Source organism: Heteronotia binoei, chromosome 4 (assembly GCF_032191835.1).
Source record: "Heteronotia binoei isolate CCM8104 ecotype False Entrance Well chromosome 4, APGP_CSIRO_Hbin_v1, whole genome shotgun sequence".
NCBI lineage: Eukaryota > Metazoa > Chordata > Lepidosauria > Squamata > Gekkonidae > Heteronotia > Heteronotia binoei.
This window is the reverse complement of record NC_083226.1, coordinates 8,870,833-8,891,396: the sequence shown is the minus strand read 5'-3', so window position 1 is coordinate 8,891,396 and position 20,564 is coordinate 8,870,833. Positions and strand designations below refer to the sequence as shown.

At 50.5% G+C, this 20,564-nt stretch overlaps 1 protein-coding gene across 1 annotated transcript in view; it reads right to left on the bottom strand.

The window, feature by feature from the left end:
• LOC132570269 (alpha-2-macroglobulin-like protein 1) overlaps positions 1-20,564 on the bottom strand; it is a 104,448-nt gene that overhangs the window by 51,247 nt on the left and 32,637 nt on the right. The window contains exons 11-15 of the mRNA XM_060236755.1: positions 19,146-19,310; positions 14,134-14,355; positions 11,171-11,234; positions 5,596-5,741; positions 4,106-4,252 (exon numbers count right to left, since the gene is read on the bottom strand). Coding sequence (XP_060092738.1) covers positions 4,106-4,252; positions 5,596-5,741; positions 11,171-11,234; positions 14,134-14,355; positions 19,146-19,310 — 744 coding nt within the window. The remainder of the gene's footprint in view (positions 1-4,105; positions 4,253-5,595; positions 5,742-11,170; positions 11,235-14,133; positions 14,356-19,145; positions 19,311-20,564) is intronic.

The following is a 20,564-nucleotide window of genomic DNA, read 5'->3' as shown; positions in this document are numbered from 1 at the left end:
CCACTCCGAAGAGTCTCAGAGCGGCTCACAATCTCCTTTCCCTTCCTCCCCCACAACAGACACCCTGTGAGGTGGGTGGGGCTGGAGAGGGCTCTCACAGCAGCTGCCCTTTCAAGGACAGAGTCTCAGAGCGGCCTACAATCTCCTTTCCCTTCCTCCCCCACAACAGACACCCTGTGATGTGGGTGGGGCTGGAGAGGGCTCTCACAGCAGCTGCCCTTTCAAGGACAGAGTCTCAGAGCGGCTCACAATCTTCTTTCCCTTCCTCCCCCACAACAGGCACCCTGTGAGGTAGGTGGGGCTGGAGAGGGCTCTCACAGCAGCTGCTGCTTCAAGGACAGAGTTTCAGAGTGGCTCACAATCTCCTTTACCTTCCTCCCCCACAACAGTCACCCTGTGAGGTGGGTGGGGCTGAGAGGGCTCTCACAGCAGCTGCCCTTTCAAGGACAGAGTCTCAGAGCGGCCTACCATCTCCTTTACCTTCCCCCCCCCACATCCACAAAAGACACTCTGTGAGGTGGGTGGGGCTGGAGAGGGCTCTCACAGCAGCTGCCCTTTCAAGGACAACCTCTGCCAGATCTATGACTGACCCAAGGCCATTCCAGCAGGTAATGTAGCAATTCAGTTCCAATAGGAGGCATTGAAAACTAACTGAGGTCTATTATTCTATGATTCTATATGGAAGCAGTCTTCAATAATGATGTCTCAGGCATACTGCGCTACCAGAACTGTTGGAAAAGGCAGAAGTATTTTGGTATCAGTCAGTTAAATGTGTCTGTCTGAAATGACAGAAGAAGCCCATTACTGGGCAGTAACTGGCCAGCTGCCATACCAGAATACTTACGCTGTGCAAAAAAGTTCATAGTGTCACAACAACGCTTGTAATAGGGTCTCTGAATTTGTACCTGTCATTTTAAGAAGAATATAGACAAGCCGGAATGTGTCCAGAGGACAGCGGTGAAGATCACAGAATCTTAAACCGTTTTCGCACACAGCTCACCTCGCAGTCACAATCCTGTTCCCTCCGCAGCGTCTGTCAGATTTCCCACCATCGGCGCCGGAGTTACAGGAAGTGCCGCGGCTTTTGTGTAGCAAACGTAAACTGGGTTTTAGCAGTTTATGTTTGCTACGCAAAAGCTGCGGCACTTCCTGTAACTTTGGGGCAGATGGTGGGAAATCTGACCAGACGCTGCGGAGGGAACAGGATTGTGACTGCGAGGTGAGCTGTGTGCGAAAACGGTTTTAGAATTAGAAAGGCACTCCAGGGTCATCTAGTCCAACCCCCTGCACAATGCAAGAACTTCACAAATACCTCCCCAACACACACCCTGAGTGACATCCACTCTTTGCCCAGAAGATGGCAAAAAAAACCCCAAAACCAGACCCTTCAGGCAGCCACCTGGCCAAACTGGCCTGGAAAAAATTGCTGAGTGACCCTAAAGTGATGAACAGCATTTCCCTGGATGTGTAAGAAAGAGCAGATGATACTAAATTGGGGGTGCGGTCAGACGTTCATTATATCCCGTTACCGGCATGAGTGGAGTCCGGAAGCATGTCGGATTTTCAGTGGTTGTCCATACGTCAGCATCTGCCAATGGTGGTTAGCTCGTGGAAGTCCTGTGCTGATGCGTCTTGATTGCGGATTACTTTGATACTGCTTTAAATCCGGAGCAGAACACTTACAATGTTTCCTGAGTGGATTTTCTGCGTTTGAACGCGCCATCGGTGGCGACTCATCGGAAGCGCACCAGCGCTTCCCGCCACAAGGGATATCATTGCGCAATTGAATGAGCGAACAAGAGTTGGCTCGATAAATAGCTTATGAACTATGAACTTTTTTACACAGCGAGAGCCAGTTTGGTGTAGTGGTTAAGTGTGCAGACTCTTATCTGGGAGAACCGGGTTTGATTCCCCACTCCTCTACTTGCACCTGCTGGCATGGCCTTGGGTCAGCCATAGCTCTGGCAGAGGTTGTCCTTGAAAGGGCAGCTGCTGTGAGAGCCCTCTCAGCCCCACCCACCTCACAGGGTGTCTGTTGTGGGGGAGGAAGGGAAAGGAGATTGTGAGCCGCTCTGAGACTCTTTGGAGTGGAGGGCGGGATATAAATCCAATATCTTCTTCTTCTTCTTCTTCTTCTTCTTATTTATGGAAATAAAACTCAATTTCGAAAATAAATGTTAACTACATTAACTATGGATGCGAGCTGCTTAGAAATCCTGCACTTTTTTCAGCATGCGAAGCATCTCATTCCAAAAAGGTAGTGCAAACAGAGTAGCACACTTGTAAGTGATACTTCCTCTTAACGAACGCGCATGCGCAGAAATGCTGAGTCTACCTCCTCTTAACGAAACCAAACAGCGATAGCAGGCATCACTGCGCCTGCGCTAATGCTGATCGCCGTCTCTTGAAAAGAAGTCCGGTAGAGTGCTCTGATCGACCAGCGATGGGATCAACACAGGAAAGCATGGGAACACGACTGCTGTCTGATCGGGGAATTTGTGCAATGGATTATAATAGAGACGTGTTAAAGATGGATTTAATGGTAAGTGTGACCGCACCCTGTGAGGGGTAGCATATATAGTAGAAGTCAGAGTCAGGATACAGGATTATCCTGACAGGCTGGAAAACTGAACTCAAAACAATGAATTTTAATGAAGATGTGTAAGGTTCTGCATTTAGGTAGGAAAAATCAAATTCGCAATTATAGGATGGGGGAGATTTGCCTTGGTAGTTGCATGTGCAAAAAGGATGCAGGGATCTTAGCGGACCATGCATTGAACATGAGTCAGCGGTGTGATAAAGGTAGCTAAAAAGGCCAATGTGAAAAAGAACTGTTTGCTCTTTGTAGAGAACATTGATGAAGGAATAGAGGGAATGCGTATTAAATTTGCAGATGGTGCTAAATTGGGAGGGGTTGCAAATACAACAGAAGACAGAAACAGTTTACAGGATGATCTTGACAGGCTGGGAAACTTGGCTGAAACCAATAAAATGAATCTTAACAGGGATAACTGAAAAGTTCTGCATTAAGGTAGGAAAAATCCCATGCGTAGTTACAGGATGGGATAGACTTGACTTGTACAAAAAGGACCTGGGAGTCTTAGTGGACCATAAATTGAACATGAGTCAACAGTGTGATGTGGGGGCTAAAAAAAGCAAATGCAATTTTGGGCTGTATCAACAGAAGTATAGTGTCCAGATCATGTGACGTGATGGTATCATTTTACTCTGCTCTGGTAAGACCTCACCTGGAATATTGTGTTCAGTTTTGGGCACCACATTTTAAGAAGGATACAGACAAGCTGGAACGGATCCAGAGGAGGACGACAAAGATGGTGAGGGGTCTGGAGACCAAGTCCTATGAGGAAAGGTTGAAGGAGCTGGGGATGTTTAGCCTGGAGATGAGGTGGATGAGAGGTGATAGGATCGCCATCTCCAAGTACTTGAAGGGCTGTCCTATAGAGGATGGGGTGGAATTGTTTTCTGTGGCCCCAGAAGGTAGGACCAGAACCAATGGAAACTCAAAAGAGTTTCCAACTAAACATTAAGAAGAACTTCCTGACAGAGCAGTTCCTCAGTGGAACAGGCTTCCTCAGGAACCTCCTTCTTTGGAGGCTTTTAAGAAGAGGCTAGATGGCCATCTGGCACCAATGCTGATTCGGTGAACTTAGGCAGATCATGAGAAGGAGGGCAGGAAGGGTCACATCAGTGCTTAGTTCTTGTGCCCCCTTCTTATGCATCCAGGGAAATGCTGATTGCCACTTTGGTGTCAGGAAGCAATTTTCTCTGGGCGAGTTTGACCAGGGAGAACCTGGAGGCTTTTGAGGGGGGGGGGGGGTTGCCATCTTCTGAACATGGAGCGGGAGGTCACTGGGTGTGGGGGGAGGCATTTGTGAAGTTCCTACATGACCCTGGAGGTCCCTTCCAACTCTATGATTTTATGATTCTTTACATTAATTTCAGTACCCCCCCCCCTTCCCAACCGCAGAGGAGCTCACCCTCCCACGCACACTCCTCCCCTTCACAAACTGGTTTTCCTCTGGGTCAAGACAATGCAGGGGAAGAACAGGGGAGGCACAGAGATGGGAAGGGTGGGATTCCTCACTTCTTCTTGTGTCAAAAATCCGTCTCCCTTCAGGGTGATGCTCTTGTCCACGGCGCGGAGAGAGCAGAGGGCTCGAGGGGCACCTTCCACTTGCAGCTTGATCTCTGAACCTGGAGTGTCTTCTTCTGCAGAGAAGCCCAGCTTCACCTAGGGACCAAGATATGGCGAAGAGCAGCATTTTCAGAGGCCAAACCTTCACTGGCAGTGAGTATTGAACAGGCAACACCAGAGGCTGGAGGGTATAGCCATTCCAGCCTGTCAGTGACAGGATTCCCTCATTCTGTTTGCACTGAAAGCCCAGGCGGTCGTGGCATCTGCATCCCGGGGTCCTCCTTGAAGGACAGCTGTACTGTGGGGCTTCACCCCCTGCACAGCCACTGCCTCATCTGATAACCTCCAGAATAACCTGCCTCATCTGATAACCTCCAGAAACAGCCAGAAGGAGAAATGCAATGGAGTGCCTGTGCCAAGGCAATGGGCAGTCACCAGGCAATTGAGAACAACAAGGATGTACGGGAGGGAGGCCATCTTGTCCCTCGGAATAGGCCCAGGGAAGTCCTACATGAAGGGAGTTCTGTGGGTGTGTTAAGTGGCATCAAGTTGCTTTTGACTTAAGGTGACCCTATGGATCAATGACAGCCTTACGTTCTTCTAAAGCCATTAACTTCCTTGGATTCCACTAAATCCATGGACTTAGAAAAGTATCACTCTGTGTAGGGTCACAGTTTTAGAGTCATTCCTTTCAGGCCGCTGTCATCTCTGCTTCAGGCCTTGTGAGGTTGGTTTGTTTTTTAAAGCAACCACAGTTTGACCTTGTCAAGCATGCTATTTCTAAATGCTGTTTCTATATGTGCTTAGTAAACAGGCCAGAGATAAAGCAGAGCATCATTTTTGTCTTTTCTCCTTTCTTCTCCCCCCCCCTCCCTTTCCAATGGATGCATAATAAATCCATTTGGACCCAGGATGTTTAGAGTAACCTTCAATTAACGGTGTAGAATGCCTCTCCCCCAGATTCACACAGCCAGGTCTTATCAGAGGATGTGTGAGAAAGGGAGATGTTTTTATTAGCTGACATTCCTTAGCCATAAAAGAGATACTAGTGAGTAGCCATTGAACCCGCAACTTAATTTACATCTTTATGTTATTCTTTTGAAGTTATCTGTAACCCAACCGTTTTAAGTTTGCCTACAAGTGTGTGTGGCCTGGACCATTGAGAGGGAGGTATCCAACGTCCTCCAGTTTTTCGCGCTCTGCTTTAGAGCAGGTGGTTACTGCCCCCCCCAACTGGCTTGGCGGGATGATGGAGCCGATCACTTCCTCCCTCTGACTGTTATGGTGAGGGAGTCTAGATAGCGCATAAGCTAAATAGTTTTTAGAACCTGGGATGTTCTACAGGAGGTAACTGGAGAGGAAGAGAGACACCCTGAGCAGCTGCCTGCCTCCAGCCAGAGTTCAGCTAGCCAGCAGCCCAGGCAGAGGCAGGCACCCACCTGATGGCGGAAACACTTCTCGATGGTGAAGACGTCCATGTCAGCTGCCACCTCGCCATCAGCGAACACGGCATACAGCAGAAGCCTGGCAGTGGGTGCCAGATCTATGCTCACAGGCAGAGAGAGGGAAAAGGTGCCCTTCAGGGCTGGGGTCAGAGAAGGGAGGGGGGCAGAATGGAAACAGAGAATCAGAATTGTTGTTGTTGTTATGTCTTAATTAATCACCTCATCCTGGCTAGGGCTGCTTTCTGGGCCATGTACATCAGCAGTGTAGGGATACTTAAATTCAAAGCCAATAAACAGCGCAAACGAAAAACATCTTACAAATCCCCAATTGCACCCTATTAATTTCCTTCCGTTCCAGACTGCCAGACATTGTACGGAGTGGGGTGGGGGGAGCTCAGAGGGGCGAGGCAATCAGGTGCCAGCTCAGCAACCTTTGCTGTCCTTACTCAAAAACCTGGCAGAACACCTCTGCCTTACAGGCCCTGTAGGGCCTGGTGTCATCTGGCAGAGAGTTCCACCAGGTCAGGGCTGAGACCAAAAAAGCCCTGTCCCTTGTTGAGGACAGCTGGACTCCTTTAGGGCCGGGGATCACCAACAAGTTATTACCAGCGTTCCCACGAAGCTGAGTTAGTGTGAGCTCGCTGACCATTTTTTTAGGCCCTAGAACAAACTAATTTCTGCAGTAGCTCACAACTTTAACGTCAGCAGCTCACAACTTGAATGCCAGTAGCTCACAAAGTAGAATTTTTGCTCACAAGACTCCACAGCTTAGAGGGAACACTGGGAACATAATGCCCTTCCAGGGATGTAGTGGAGCAGGCAGTTCCACAGATATGTTGGTCCTGGACCTTGAAAGTCATAACCAAAACTTGAATCTGGCTTGGTACTCAACCAGAAGCCAGTGTAGCTGGTGCAGCACAGATTGAATATGTGCTGTCCATGGTATTCTTGTCAGGGCTCATGCTGCTGCATTCTGGACCTGCTGGAGCCGTAGGCCAGCGTAGAAGGAGTTACAGTGGTCTAGTCTGGAGGTGACCTTCACATGGATTATTGTGGCCAGATCAGAGCGAGATGGTAGGGGAGCCAATTGTCAAGCTTGGTAAAGATGAAAAAACACCAACTTGGCAGGGTGTGTGGCCAGGACCTCCATTGAGAGGGAGGTATCCAACATCCTGGCAGATGGTGCTGGTGTTAGCGGTGCCCAATCAAGAGTTGGCGATCTATGCTCTAGCTCTGCTCCTCCTAGCCACAGAACCTCCATCTTTGACTGGTTCAGCTTCAATCTGCTCTTTCTTAGCCAGCCCACCACGGCCTCCAATCCCTCAGCCAGAGATTGCTGGACAGGGGACAACCAGTCACCTAACAGCAAAGATAGCTGGGTATCGTCTGCATACTGATGATACCCAAGCCTGGGCAAGGGGATGCATATAGATGTTAAACGATATCAGGGAGAGGGAAAAGTCCAGAAAAGGGCAACTAGAATGATTCAAGGGTTGGAACACTTTCCCTATGAAGAAAGGTTAAAAGGCTTGGGGCTCTTTAGCTTGGAGAAGCGTCGACAGCGGGGTGACATGATAGAGGTTTACAAGATTATGCATGGGATGGAGAAAGTAGAGAAAGAAGTCCTTTTCTCCCTTTCTCACAATACAAGAACTCGTGGGCATTCAATGAAATTGCTCAGCAGTCAGGTTAAAACAGATAAAAGGAATTCCTTCTTCACCCAAAGGGTGATTAACATGTGGAATTCACTGCCACAGTTGGACTGGATGGGCCGTTGGCCTGATCCAACATGGCTTCTCTTATGTTCTTATGTGACTCAGAGTGTTGGACTAGATGGGCCACTGGCCTGATCCAACAGGGCTTCTCTTATGTTCTTATGTGACACAGAGTGTTGGACTGGATGGGCCACAGGCCTGAGCCAACATGGCTTCTCTTATGTTCTTATGTGACACAGAGTGCTGGACTGGATAGGCCATTGGCCTGATCCAACATGGCTTCTCTTATGTTCTTATGTGACACAGAGTGTTGGACTGGATGGGCCATTGTCCTGATCCAACATGACTTCTCTTATGTTCTTATGTGACACAGAGTGTTGGACTGGATGGGCCATTGGCCTGATCCAACAGGGCTTCTCTTATGTTCTTATGTGACTCAGAGTGTTGGACTGGATGGGCCACTGGCCTGATCCAACAGGGCTTCTCTTATGTTCTTATGTGACACAGAGTGTTGGACTGGATGGGCCACTGGCCTGATCCAACAGGGCTTCTCTTATGTTCTTATGTGACACAGAGTGTTGGACTGGATGGGCCACTGGCCTGATCCAACAGGGCTTCTCTTATGTTCTTATGTGACACAGAGTGTTGGACTGGATGGGCCACTGGCCTGATCCAACAGGGCTTCTCTTATGTTCTTATGTGACACAGAGTGTTGGACTGGATGGGCCACTGGCCTGATCCAACAGGGCTTCTCTTATGTTCTTATGTGACACAGAGTGTTGGACTGGATGGGCCACTGGCCTGATCCAACAGGGCTTCTCTTATGTTCTTATGTGACACAGAGTGTTGGACTGGATGGGCCATTGGCCTGATCCAACATGGCTTCTCTTATGTTCTTATGAGTGCCCCTTGAGGAACCCCACAAACCAGGGGCCATCTAGTGCACACGTCCTTCCCTTGCAACACCCTCTATCCTGACCATGGCCAGGGTGGAAACCAGATTACAATGAATCTAGTGTCGATGTGTCCTCCAGGGAGCCCAGAACTGCTGGATGATGGCAACAAAATAGAGAACTTTGAGGATTCTAGGGGTCTCCATTGTCTTGACTGGGAAGAAATAAAAAATTGACAGGCAAATCCTGGGCTAATGATAACCAAGTGGTTTAGAACGTGATATTTGTGGGACACATAAGAACATCAGAAGAGCCTCACTGGACCAGAACCGTGGTCCTTCTAGTCTAGTAACCCATCACATGCAGTGGCCAACTAGAACAAAGTTTGAGTCCAATGGCACCTTTAAGACTAACAAATATTTGTTCTGGGCGTAAGTTGGGCACATGAAAGGGCATACCCAGAATAAAACTTTGTTGGTCTTAAAGGTGCCCCTTCAAGGACTCCAACTTTGTCCTGCTGCTCCAGACCAACAGGAGGGGAGCAGCAGCAGTGCCCTTTCAGGACGCAGTTCTTTCAGCCTTCTGCAGCGCTCAAAGATGGTGAGTGCCGCACTGTTTTATCCGCCAATCAGCTGATTGACTGGGGGGGGCCTTTAGATCGCCCAGGAGTGCAGCTCCACCCCCCTTCCAGACTTTGAACTACACCTGGGGTGGGGAAGGGAGGGAGGAGGAGCAGGCGTGGTGGGGAGGGGGGAGGCGTGGTGCCACGAGGGGGAGGCACGGGTGGGGTGCTGTGAAGGGGTGTGGCAGGTGGCAATCTGCCCAGGGTGCCATGGGCGCTCAGGCCGGTACTTTTTTCTTTTCTTTTCTTTTTTATTTCATTCGATTTATATCCCGCCCTACCCCACTGAAGCGGGCTCAGGGCGGCTCACAACACAAAAATTCTAACAATAAAATTAAGAATTAAAATACATTAATAATTTACACAATAAAAATAAAAATATTAAACAACAATTCATCGACGTGCTATCCCATAGTCTTCCTTAGAAGTATTCAGATGCCGGTCAGTTCTATGCCAACCGGAAGAGGACTGTCTTACAGGCCCTGCGGAATTGCCCAGGGTTCCGCAGGGCCCTCACCTCTTCCGGCAGCTGGTTCCACCAGCAAGGGGCTGTGATCGATCATAAGATGTGGTTGGGCTTGAAGCATATCCCAAAGACAGCTTTAAAAGACTGGGGAGGGACGGTGGCTCAGTGGCAGAGCATCTGCTTGGGAAGCAGAAGGTCCCTGGTTCAATCCCTGGCATCTCCAAAAAAGGGTCCAGGCAAATAGGTGTGAAAAACCTCCGTTTGAGACACTGGAGAGCAGGGGAGGGACGGTGGCTCAGTGGCAGAGCATCTGCTTGGGAAGCAGAAGGTCCCAGGTTCAATCCCTGGCATCTCCAAAAAAGGGTCCAGGCAAATAGGTGTGAAAAACCTCCGCTTGAGACACTGGAGAGCAGGGGAGGGACGGTGGCTCAGTGGCAGAGCATCTGCTTGGGAAGCAGAAGGTCCCAGGTTCAATCCCCAGCATCTCCAAAAAAGGGTCCAGGCAAATAGGTGTGAAAAACCTCCGCTTGAGACCCTGGAGAGCCACTGCCAGTCTGAGAAGACAAGACTGACTTCGATGGACCAAAGGTCTGATTCAGTAGAAGGCAGCTTCATATGTTCATGGAGAGCCTCCATTTAAAAACCTGGGTAAAATTTTCACCTGGCGTCTGACGGACAGTCAGGTGAGGCTCAAGAGGGAGGCCATTCCGAGGGCAAGGTGCCATCGCTGAGAAAAGGCCCTCTCTCTGTTCACCACCTGCCTCCTCTCTGAAGGACAGCAGATCTTGGCCAGCAAGGCTATACATTGTGGGCAGAGTTAACGTAAGCTTGATGACAGAGTTAACGTAAGCTTGATGACAGGAGTTAGGCTACCAGGCAGCTGAGGATCTCATCATGGGTGGGGGGGAAGGACAATCCAGCATGACTACCTTGGTCTGGTCGGGGGCTTCTCAAGCCCTCCCTTGGGTCCTGAGCGGCCATTTTAAACAAACATATAAACATTTGCAGTGTTCCCCTATTGAGAAAACCTGATGCGCCTACTTACCAGGGCCGGATTAACAATTAGGCCAAGAAGGCACTGGCCTATGGGCCCCACATCCTTAGGAGCCCCAGGCTGGCTCCCCGCCCCCAGTTTTCCTCCTGCTTGGTTGCCAATCCCCAGGTGGGGGCAGGGGATCCCCCGGTATGGAGGCCCTCCCCCCGCTTTAGGATAGTTAGAAAGAGGTTGGAGGGGAGGGAAATGTCTGCTGGGAACTCATGATTCTCTATAGAGATTTATTCCCATAGAAAATCATGGAGGATTGATCTGCGGGTATCAGGGGCTCTGAGGGGGCTGTTTTTTGGGGTAGTACAGCATCTAGTGCCTCTCCCCAAAATACCCTCCCAAGTTTCAAAAAGATTGGACCAGGGAGTCCAATTCTATGAGCCCCAAAAGAAGGTGCCCCTATCCTTCATTATTTCCTATGGAAGGAAGGCATTGAAAAGGTGTGCCGTCCCTTTCAATGTGACGGCGAGAACTCCCTTTGGAGTTCCATGATGCTTGTCACAGCCTTGATCTTGGCTCCACCCCTAACGTCTCCTGGCTCCACCCCCAAAGTCTCCTGGCTCCACCCCCGAAGTCCCCCGATATTTCTTGAATTGGACTTGGCAACCCTAGCTCCCACACGTAGCCAGCACTGAGCAGCTCTATGCCTGACTTGCCTGGTGCGATGGCTGCTGGCATAGTCGCCAAGTTTGCCTCTCTCTGCCTTTCCCCCATAGCTTTGTCAAAGGGGCTTTGGAGAAGATGTCTGCAGGCTGCAGTGGCGGCAAGCAGTGGGGAGATGATTTGCGAGGGGGTCCCCAAGATTTCGACTCCAGCACTGCTACTTACTCTCATCGTGGCCCACTGGCACCGGTTTCTGCCCACTCAAAATTATCTTTCCTTTGGACACAACCTGTGGGAAGAGGATAGATTTGGTTGGATCAACTGGAAGTGCCCCCCCGACACACAAAGCCCGCTTCAGAAAACAGGGGGAGAAAGGGAAGAGAAAAGTGTGAAAGAGGGAGACAGCCATTGTGGACTTCGCTATAGGAGGCCAACGGCTGAGTTGGGAAGGAACATCTCGAGATGCCCCGAAATTTGCAATGATTTTAAGAGAAGAAGAAGATAAGAAGATGATATTGGATTTATATCCCGCCCTCCACTCCGAAGAGTCTCTGAGCGGCTCACAATCTCCTTTCCCTTCTTCCCCCACAACAGACACCCTGTGAGGTGGGTGGGGCTGGAAAGGGCTCTCACAGCAGCTGCCCTTTCAAGGACAGAGTCTCAGAGTGGCCTACAATCTCCTTTCCCTTCCTCCCCCACAACAGGCACCCTCTGAGGTGGGTGGGGCTGACAGAGCTCTCACAGCAGCTGCCCTTTCAAGGACAGAGTCTCAGAGCGGCCTACAATCTCCTTTCCCTTCCTTCCCCACAACAGACACCCTGTGACGTGGGTGGGGCTGAGAAGGCTCTCACAGCAGCTGCCCTTTCAAGGACAGAGTCTCAGAATGGCCTACAATCTCCTTTCCCTTCCTCCCCCACAACAGACACCCTGTGAGGTGGGTGGGGCTGAGAGGGCTCTCACAGCAGCTGCCCTTTCAAGGACAGAGGCTCAGAGCAGCCTACAATCTCCTTTCCCTTCCTCCCCCACAACAGACACCCTGTGAGGTGGGTGGGGCTGGAGGGGGCTCTCACAGCAGCTGCCCTTCCAAGGACAGAGTCTCAGAGCGGCTCACAATCTCCTTTCCCTTCCTCCCCCACAACAGACACCCTCTGAGGTGGGTGGGGCTGAGAGGGCTCTCACAGCAGCTGCCCTTTCAAGGACAGAGTCTCAGAGCGGCCTACAATCTCCTTTCCCTTCCTCCCCCACAACAGACACCCTGTGAGGTGGTTGGGGCTGAGAGGGCTCTCACAGCAGCTGCCCCTTCAAGGACAGAGTCTCAGAACGGCTCACAATCTCCTTTCCCTTCTTCCCCCACAACAGACACCCTGTGAGGTGGGTGGGGCTGAGAGGGCTCTCACAGCAGCTGCCCTTTCAAGGACAGAGGCTCAGAGCAGCCTACAATCTCCTTTCCCTTCCTCTCCCACAACAGACACCCTGTGATGTGGGTGGGGCTGAGAGGGCTCTCACAGCAGCTGCCCTTTCAAGGACAACTCCTGCGATAGCCATGGCCAGCATGGCGTTGTCCTCGGGGTGAGCAAGGCTCGCCTGATCTTTGTGTTGGGCCTGGGAGTTGCAGGGGGTGGGCAGAAGGAAGCTCTCAGCAGCCACATTAGGGCTGCCAGTCCCACCCCCACCCCGGCCACTGGCAGCAAAGAGGGTTACCATGTCCAGGTGTCAGGATCTATGCTATGCTTTTTCCATGCTGTATATGTAACTGGCATTGTTTTGCTAAGCAATGCATTATGAAATTGCCCAGCTTGGTAACTGTAATGCTCTTGAGATGCTATGTAAAAGCTTTCTCTTGTCTCCCTCAGTGAAGATGAGCTGGGAATGAGTGAGCCTGGGAACGCATGAATTCTCCCCGTTTCCACCTGGAGACAGGGCTGCGTATAACCTTCACTTCTCACGAGATAAGGCCGTGTTCCCTTTGAACAGCTTCTTAGAGTATGGTGTCTTAGGCATTTTGGGATGGGGAGCCCACGTTTTTTCCGAACTTACTTAACGCTGTCTGCGATTTTGCTTTCAGTTCTGGCAGTGCTCCCATAAGGGAAAGGTATGCATTTGTAACATATCAGCAAAGCTTTGCCTATGGCTTCATCAGGGACGGCACTGGGCGGGGGGTGTCTTTAAATGGGGGGAGGTGGGGCTGCCTCTGCCATCTCCCCACTGCTGCCACCTCCGGGGCAACACAATATTGATTTCTTTCCGGTTTCCTTTGGTAATCTTTCTGTAATCCAGGGGTCCTTTTGGAGCCTGTGGATACCTTTGGAATTCTAACACAGTGTGCAGGGACGACGCTGGGGTTTTTGCTGCCCCATTTGTGCCCCCCATCCCTGCCCCCCCATGGGGGTCTTTAAAAGGGGGAGGTGGGGCTGCTTCTGCCGCCTCCCTACTAGGCAGAGAAGTGGCAGAAACAGCTGATCTGCCTCCCCCCTCCCATTTAAAGACCCCCCCACACCAATCAGCTGATAGGCTGGGGTATTTAAATGGTGTGGAGGCAGCACAGTGCCTCTGCCTCGCTCCGAGGCTGCCTTTCCAAGCAGGGGACACAGCTTCGAAGAGAGGTCATGCTGCTTCTTTCATCTGCCCAGGTTTTCAGGTGGGAGAAAAAAAGAGGCAGAGCAGCCCCTCTACCTCGCTCTGAGGCTGCCTTTCCTCACAGGGGAGGCAGCCTCAGAGTGAAGCTGCACCGCTTCTTTCGTCCTCCTGGATCTCAGGCAGGCAGAAGGAGTAGCAAGGCACCAGGCAGCGTGTGGGGAGGGGGCGCCTAGCGGCTCCCCGTGAGCCAGGTGATGCCCTAGGCAGCTGCCTACACGGCTTACTCCCATGCCGCAGGCTTCATAGTGGAAGTCTATTTGAGTGTCACTTGGCAAATCATCACACCAGATTGGGAAATTCCTGGAGATTTGGGGATGGAGCCTGGGGGGGACAGAGACCTCAGTGGAGTGCAGTGGCATAGAGCTCCCCCTCCAAAACTGCCATGTTCCTCAGGTGAAGAGATCTTAATAGTCTGGAGATGACCTGTAATTCTGGGGATCCCCAGGTACCACCTGGAGACTGGCTTCTCTAAGCCACATGCCTGGGTATGTGCCCTTCATTCTCATGCACCCACATACACACACACTTTCCACAAATCATTAGATGCTCACCAAGTAATAGAAATCCACATGGTCAGCCTCAGGGCCCAGTTCTTTCCGATCGATTATATAGTCCACCAGTACTTCCTGCTCCTTTCCACAGGGCAACTCTTCCGCTACCTGCTGGATCTCGAGGAAGCTGTTACTCTCCGAGTAGAAGGGCTTCAGCCAGATAAAAGCATCCAACGGTTCCTCAGGGTCACTGACACTTTTGTTCATAACGAAATATTTGCCCTGCACAGCAGACAGACAGAGCAGTGGTCACCAGTGGGACAAGGCTTCTGAGAGGACACATACTTCACACAATAGAGAACATCAATAGAGGACACAATAGAGAACATCAACAGAAACTCTGACCACAGACTTAAACTACTGACAAGCACTAGCGCTTTAAGAACTGTATCCAAAGACGTTCACTTAATTGGCAGCTAAACTCCCATTCTTCACCGTGCTGGTAACTAGAAAGATTGAATTACTTAATTAATTAATAAGTGTTTATAAATTGTTTAGCACTAAGGATTATTTATATATTTATTAGCAGATTAATTTTGAGGGGTAAAATTGGGGTTATTTGTTAATGTGCTATCGAAATTTCTTACAGTTAGCTAGGCAATTGGAGTAGGTTAGGATTAAGGATTTGACTAATTAATTGAGACTATTAATAGTGAACCAGCAATTTTAGGAATAAAAGTAAGAGAAGGGGGAGGGAAGTTAAGATTAGAACAAACAAACGAAGAGAGAAGTAACGACAACCTGGTATTAGTGGAGGACATACCGACCACAGAGGGGGATGTCTGGCCTGGGGATCCCAGTGCTCATGGGGAGGGGAAGGTACGACGGTGGGAGCAGACGATATGATAAGGGAAGGAGGCGGAGACAAAACAGTGCTCGGCCCCCTTCCAGCCTGCGTCCCATCCCGACAGTGGCAGGTAGGGGGGCCAAGAGGAGCCCGTCTCCGTCATTGGTGTTATGTAATGCCAGGTCCATAAACAATAAGACCTCAATCCTTAGGGAATTCCTGCTTAAGCAGGACATGGACCTGGCTTGCGTGACCGAGACCTGGTTGCAAGATGGGGAGACAGTGGCTCTCTCCCAGATGACACCCCCGGGTTACTCGATCTTTCACCAATCACGGACAAATGGGCGGGGGGGAGGGGTGGCGCTACTCATACGGGAGGATTACTCCTTTAGGGCTCTCCCGGCCCCAACGATCGATGGCTTAGAATGTGCCGGTTTGGTGTGGGAAGTGGGGGAGGGGTTGGTGGTCTGGCTGGTGTACCGTCCGCCTAACGCACCGGCCAGCGCCTTACCATCCCTAATGGAGGCCGTGGCGGGCTGGGCGTTGGAGTTCCCAAGGCTTATAGTCTTGGGTGACTTCAACGTCCATGCGGACGACGCGGCCTCCAATTGGGCGATGGACCTAGTGTCTTCCATGGCGACACTGGGACTCTCCCAATTTGTCACCACCCCCACACATCAGGCCGGACACATGTTGGACTTGATCTTTGCATCCGGGATTTTGGTGGACGATATCACTGTAGAAGCGGTGCCATGGTCGGATCACCTAGCCCTCAAGGCTCGTGCGGGTGCACCACCCCAACCCTGTATGGGCGGCGAGCCTATTTTGGCTCGCCCGCGGAGCCTGATGGACCCGGAACGGTTCCAGATGGCTCTGCGGGATCCCTGGCCCTCCAATGATTCCCTTGATGACCTGGTAGAGACCTGGCATGACAGGCTATCCAGGGCCATCAACGAGATCGCTCCCCGGCGTCCTCTGCGCCCCCGTAACAGGCTGGCTCCATGGTACACCTTGGAGCTACGGCAGCTGAAACAGGGACTCAGACGACTAGAGAGGCGGTGGCGGCATACTCGTGACGAAGCAACGAGAACATCCTATAGAACGTTTATGAAGTCTTATGAGATGGCAGTCAAGGCCGCAAAGAAGGAATACTTTGCGGCCAGGATTGCGTCTGCAAATTCGCGCCCGGCACAATTATTTAAAATAATTGAGAATCTGACTACTCTGCCTCAGGGCAGACCAAATGTAAGAGAACTGGAAATAGGCTGTGAGGCTTTTGCGAAATTCTTTGCAGACAAAATCTCGTTGCTCCGCCAAGACTTTCCCGCCACGTTGCATACAGTATTGGAACCCGAGGCTCCGTGCCTTTCTTCTGATTTTAGCTTGGATCACTTCGACGCACTTAGCCTAGGGGAAGTCGACGGAATTCTCTCTACTGTGCACCCTACAACTTGTGACCTTGACCCATGCCCCTCCTGGCTGATTAAATCCTGCCAGAGGGAGCTAAGATATCCTATACGGGATATCATAAATAGATCCCTCCTGGAAGGGCAATTTCCAACATCTTTGAAAGAGGCCATGGTCCGCCCTCTCTTGAAAAAAAGTACAGCAGACCCGGCCGAATTGGCGAATTACCGACCGGTCTCGAATTTACCATTTTTAGGTAAAGTTATCGAGAGGGCAGTGGCAGCACAGTTACAGAGATTTCTGGATGACACTTCCGCCTTAGACTCCCACCAGTCCGGCTTTCGTCCAGGCCATGGGACGGAGACAGTGCTGGTCGCCTTGGTGGATGACCTCCAGCGGCATCTGGATCGAGGTAGCGTGGCGGTGCTGATGTTGTTAGATCTGTCGGCCGCGTTCGACACGGTCGACCATCAGCTACTGGCCTGCTGGCTCGCCGACACAGGGATTAGGGGGTCGGCCTTACAGTGGCTTTCCTCCTTCCTTGATGGGCGGGGACAAAGGGTGGCAATAGGGGGAGAGCTGTCCCAGAGGCACCCACTAGTGTGTGGGGTGCCACAGGGCGCAGTTCTCTCCCCGATGTTATTTAACATCTACATGCGCCCCCTTGCCCAGATAGCCTGGAGGTTTGGGCTCGGGTGTCACCAATATGCAGATGACACCCAGCTCTATCTGCTAATGGACGGCCGGCCTGGCTGCGTCCCAGAGAACCTGGACTTAGCACTGCAGGCCGTGGCAGGTTGGCTCAGGCTGAGTGGGTTGAAGTTGAATCCAACGAAGACAGAGGTCCTTTGCTTGGGCCGTGGTGCCCTAGGGGGGGAAATCCCCCTTCCGGCTTTTGATGGTGTACCGCTGAAAGCGGCCCAGAGAGTCAGGAGCTTGGGGGTTCTTCTGGAGCCTTCATTATCAATGGAGGCACAGATAGCAGCCACTGCCAAGTCCGCGTTTTTTCATCTTCGACGGGCAAAGCAGCTGGCCCCCTTCCTTGGGTGCCAGGACCTAGCAACGGTGATCCATGCTACGGTCACCTCGAGATTGGACTACTGTAACGCCCTCTACATGGGGCTGCCCCTGTGCCGAACTCGACGGCTGCAGCTGGTGCAGAACGCAGCGGCTAGGCTGTTGCTGGGGCTGCCAAGATGGGAGCACATACAGCCGGGGCTGCGCGGACTGCACTGGCTGCCAGTGGCACACCGAGTTCGTTACAAGGTGCTGGTTATTACCTTTAAAGCCCTATATGGCCGAGGACCTGCCTACTTGAGGGACCGTCTCTCCCCGCATGAACCCCAGAGAGCGCTGAGGTCAGCTGGTAAGAACCAGCTGAATATCCCTGGGCCAAAGGAGGCCAGATTGAAGTCCACCCGGGATCGGGCCTTCTCTGTAGTGGCCCCCCTACTGTGGAACCAACTCCCGGAGGAGGTACGGGCCCTGCGATGCTTAGATCAATTCCGCAGGGCCTGTAAGACCCACCTCTTTAAAACAGCCTTCACATAAACCGAGCCAGAAAGTCCTGTTGGAGACGTCCTATGTTTTATGTTCTAATCACTGGAATTTATGAAAGATCTTAATTATAGCACCATAATCTTAACTCTAATGTAATTTTAATGTTTTTAAGGATGATTTTATATTGAATTGTATATGAATTTATAATTGACTGCACATGGTTTTATTGTATACTGTATTCATGTGTTGTGAGCCGCCTTGAGCCTGCTTGCGGGGAGGGCGGGATACAAATAAAAAGTTATTATTGTTATTATTATTCACGGGGCAAATGGCACGGCTTAGAGCAACTGGGGAAGTTCATTTCTGAGCCATATTTCCAGCTTCAAGCTCATGCTTGAGCACCAGCAAGCAGTTGGAGCTTTGGCTGAAGTCAACCTGGCTCCCTGTCCATTCGGAGACCTCTGACCCCTCCCCACAGGGTGGCATGGGGCAATGGCCTCCAGCGGGAGAACCTCCTGGGAGGAAGTGGGGCATGACATAGGAAGATACTGTTGTGTATCAGGAGCTTCAAGCAAAGACCCTTTGTCTGAAAGGCTCTTTCAGAGCCAGTCAATCAGGGAACCGGCAATCAGCAAATGAGGTTTGCACAATCTCTGATGTTCCTATTGGTTAGTTGTATTCTTGGGGGGGGGGTGTTTTAGTGGGGGGTTATGTGCATATAGTTGCAGCTTGCGGCATGTGTTTTCAGTTGGGTTTTTGCTAATAAAAGAGCTATGCTGAAATCACACTAGAATCTGAACCCACTACTTTACAGACACAAAACTGAAACTACACCTGTGTGTGTGTGTGTGTGTGTGTGTGTGTGTGTGTGTGTGGAGAATGTTGCAAAGATAACAGGCAAAGCAGAGGGCAATCACAGAGAAGGGCAGCCCTTCAGAAACGTACGCTGCAAGCTGGGAAGGGCTTTCAAGGCAAGAACCTGCTGAGAAGTTGAAGTGCAGACCCACACAGAGTGTGTTGCTGTAATCCAGCGTCAAGGGGTCAGAAGAATGGATCAGAGCAGTCACGTTTACTTTGCTGATAGATTAAGGATCTTCCAAACTCTTAACAAGATTGTTAACAGTCTAACACCACCCACAGTTGGCAAATTAATCCCTTCTAGGACACCAGCATCTTGAAGACACCCACCTCGCAAACTGCAGATAACCTCCTCATGGTGCCTTTACAATGAGCTAACTGGAATGTGATCTGAGCACGGTTCACCGTGGCCAGATCCTGCTTTACATCCCTTTTCTCCGGCGTTTCCACCTCGACTCACCCGGAGACCAACCAGTGAATCGTTCCAGTTTGTCGTGTCGAAGGAGAATTGAACTTCCCCGTTCTCATCTGTCACGTACGGAAAGTGTGTTTCCACATCGTTGACATCAACAGCAATATAGATGGTATGGTTCTGGGCAGGAATATTACCTAGGGTGCATTTTATCTGCAAGAATAAAACAAGAGTTATTTTTCTAATGACATATAGAGGGGATTCAGATTTAATCAATTCTGATTCAGTAAAAGAAATTGTGCGTTACTGAAGCAAATAAAATACCGCCCCAAGGTGTTTTAAGTTGCACAGAACAATCTTTTTTTAAAAAACCCACTAAGTAAACCTGAGTCATCTCACATCTTGGGACTGCATGATGCGACCATGCTTCAGAGAGCCAGTTTGGTGTAGTGGTTAAGTGTGCGGACTCTTATCTGGGAGAACCGGGTTTGATTCCCCACTCCTCCACTTGCACCTGCTGGCATGGCCTTGGGTCAGCCAGAGCTCTGGCAGAGGTTGTCCTTGAAAGGGCAGCTGCTGTGAGAGCCCTCTCCAGCCCCACCCACCTCATAGGGTGCCTGTTGTGGGGGAGGAAGGGAAAGGCGATTGTGAGCCACTCTGAGACTCTGTCCTTGAAAGGGCAGCTGCTGTGAGAGCCCTCTCAGCCCCACCCACCTCACAGGTTGTTAGTTGTGGGGGAGGAAGGTAAAGGAGATTGTGAGCCACTCTGAGACTCTTTGGAGTGGAGGGCGGGATATAAATCCAATATCTTCTTCTTCTATCTTCTTCATGAGAACCAAGGCTTTTTTTTTTAGCAGGAACGCACAGGAATGCAGTTCTGGCTGGCTTGGTGTCAGGGTGCGGCTTAATATTCAAATGAGTTCCTGCTGGGCTTTATCTTAAAAAAAACCCGTGTAAAACAATGGTGATGTCAGGAGGTGTGGCCTAATATGCAAATAAATCCCTGCTGGGCTATTCCCACAAAGAAGTCTTGCGGGAAACAACGGTGATGTCGGGAGGTGTGGCCTAATATGCAAATGAGTTCCTGCGGGGCTTTCCCCACAAAAAAGCCCTGTGCAAAACAGTGGTGATGTCAGGGGGTGCACCCTAATATGTAAATGTGTCCCTGCTGGGGCTTTTTCTACAAAAATACGTCATAATAACCCTGATGAGAACCTAATATCTCTGACCAGCTCAGGGATTTGAGTAACTACAGTAAAGTACAACGAGGGTCCCTAAGGTACAAAATAGCCTTCACCTAATACCAAGCCTAGAAAGTGCCGCTGGACATGGGGTTTTTTTTAGCCACTGAATTTTACTAAAGACCAAGTTATAGCACCACAATGTTAATTTTAATACAACCTGTAAATTGATTTAATGATGATTTTATAATTATAATTGTAATCACTATGTATGGTTTTATTGTAT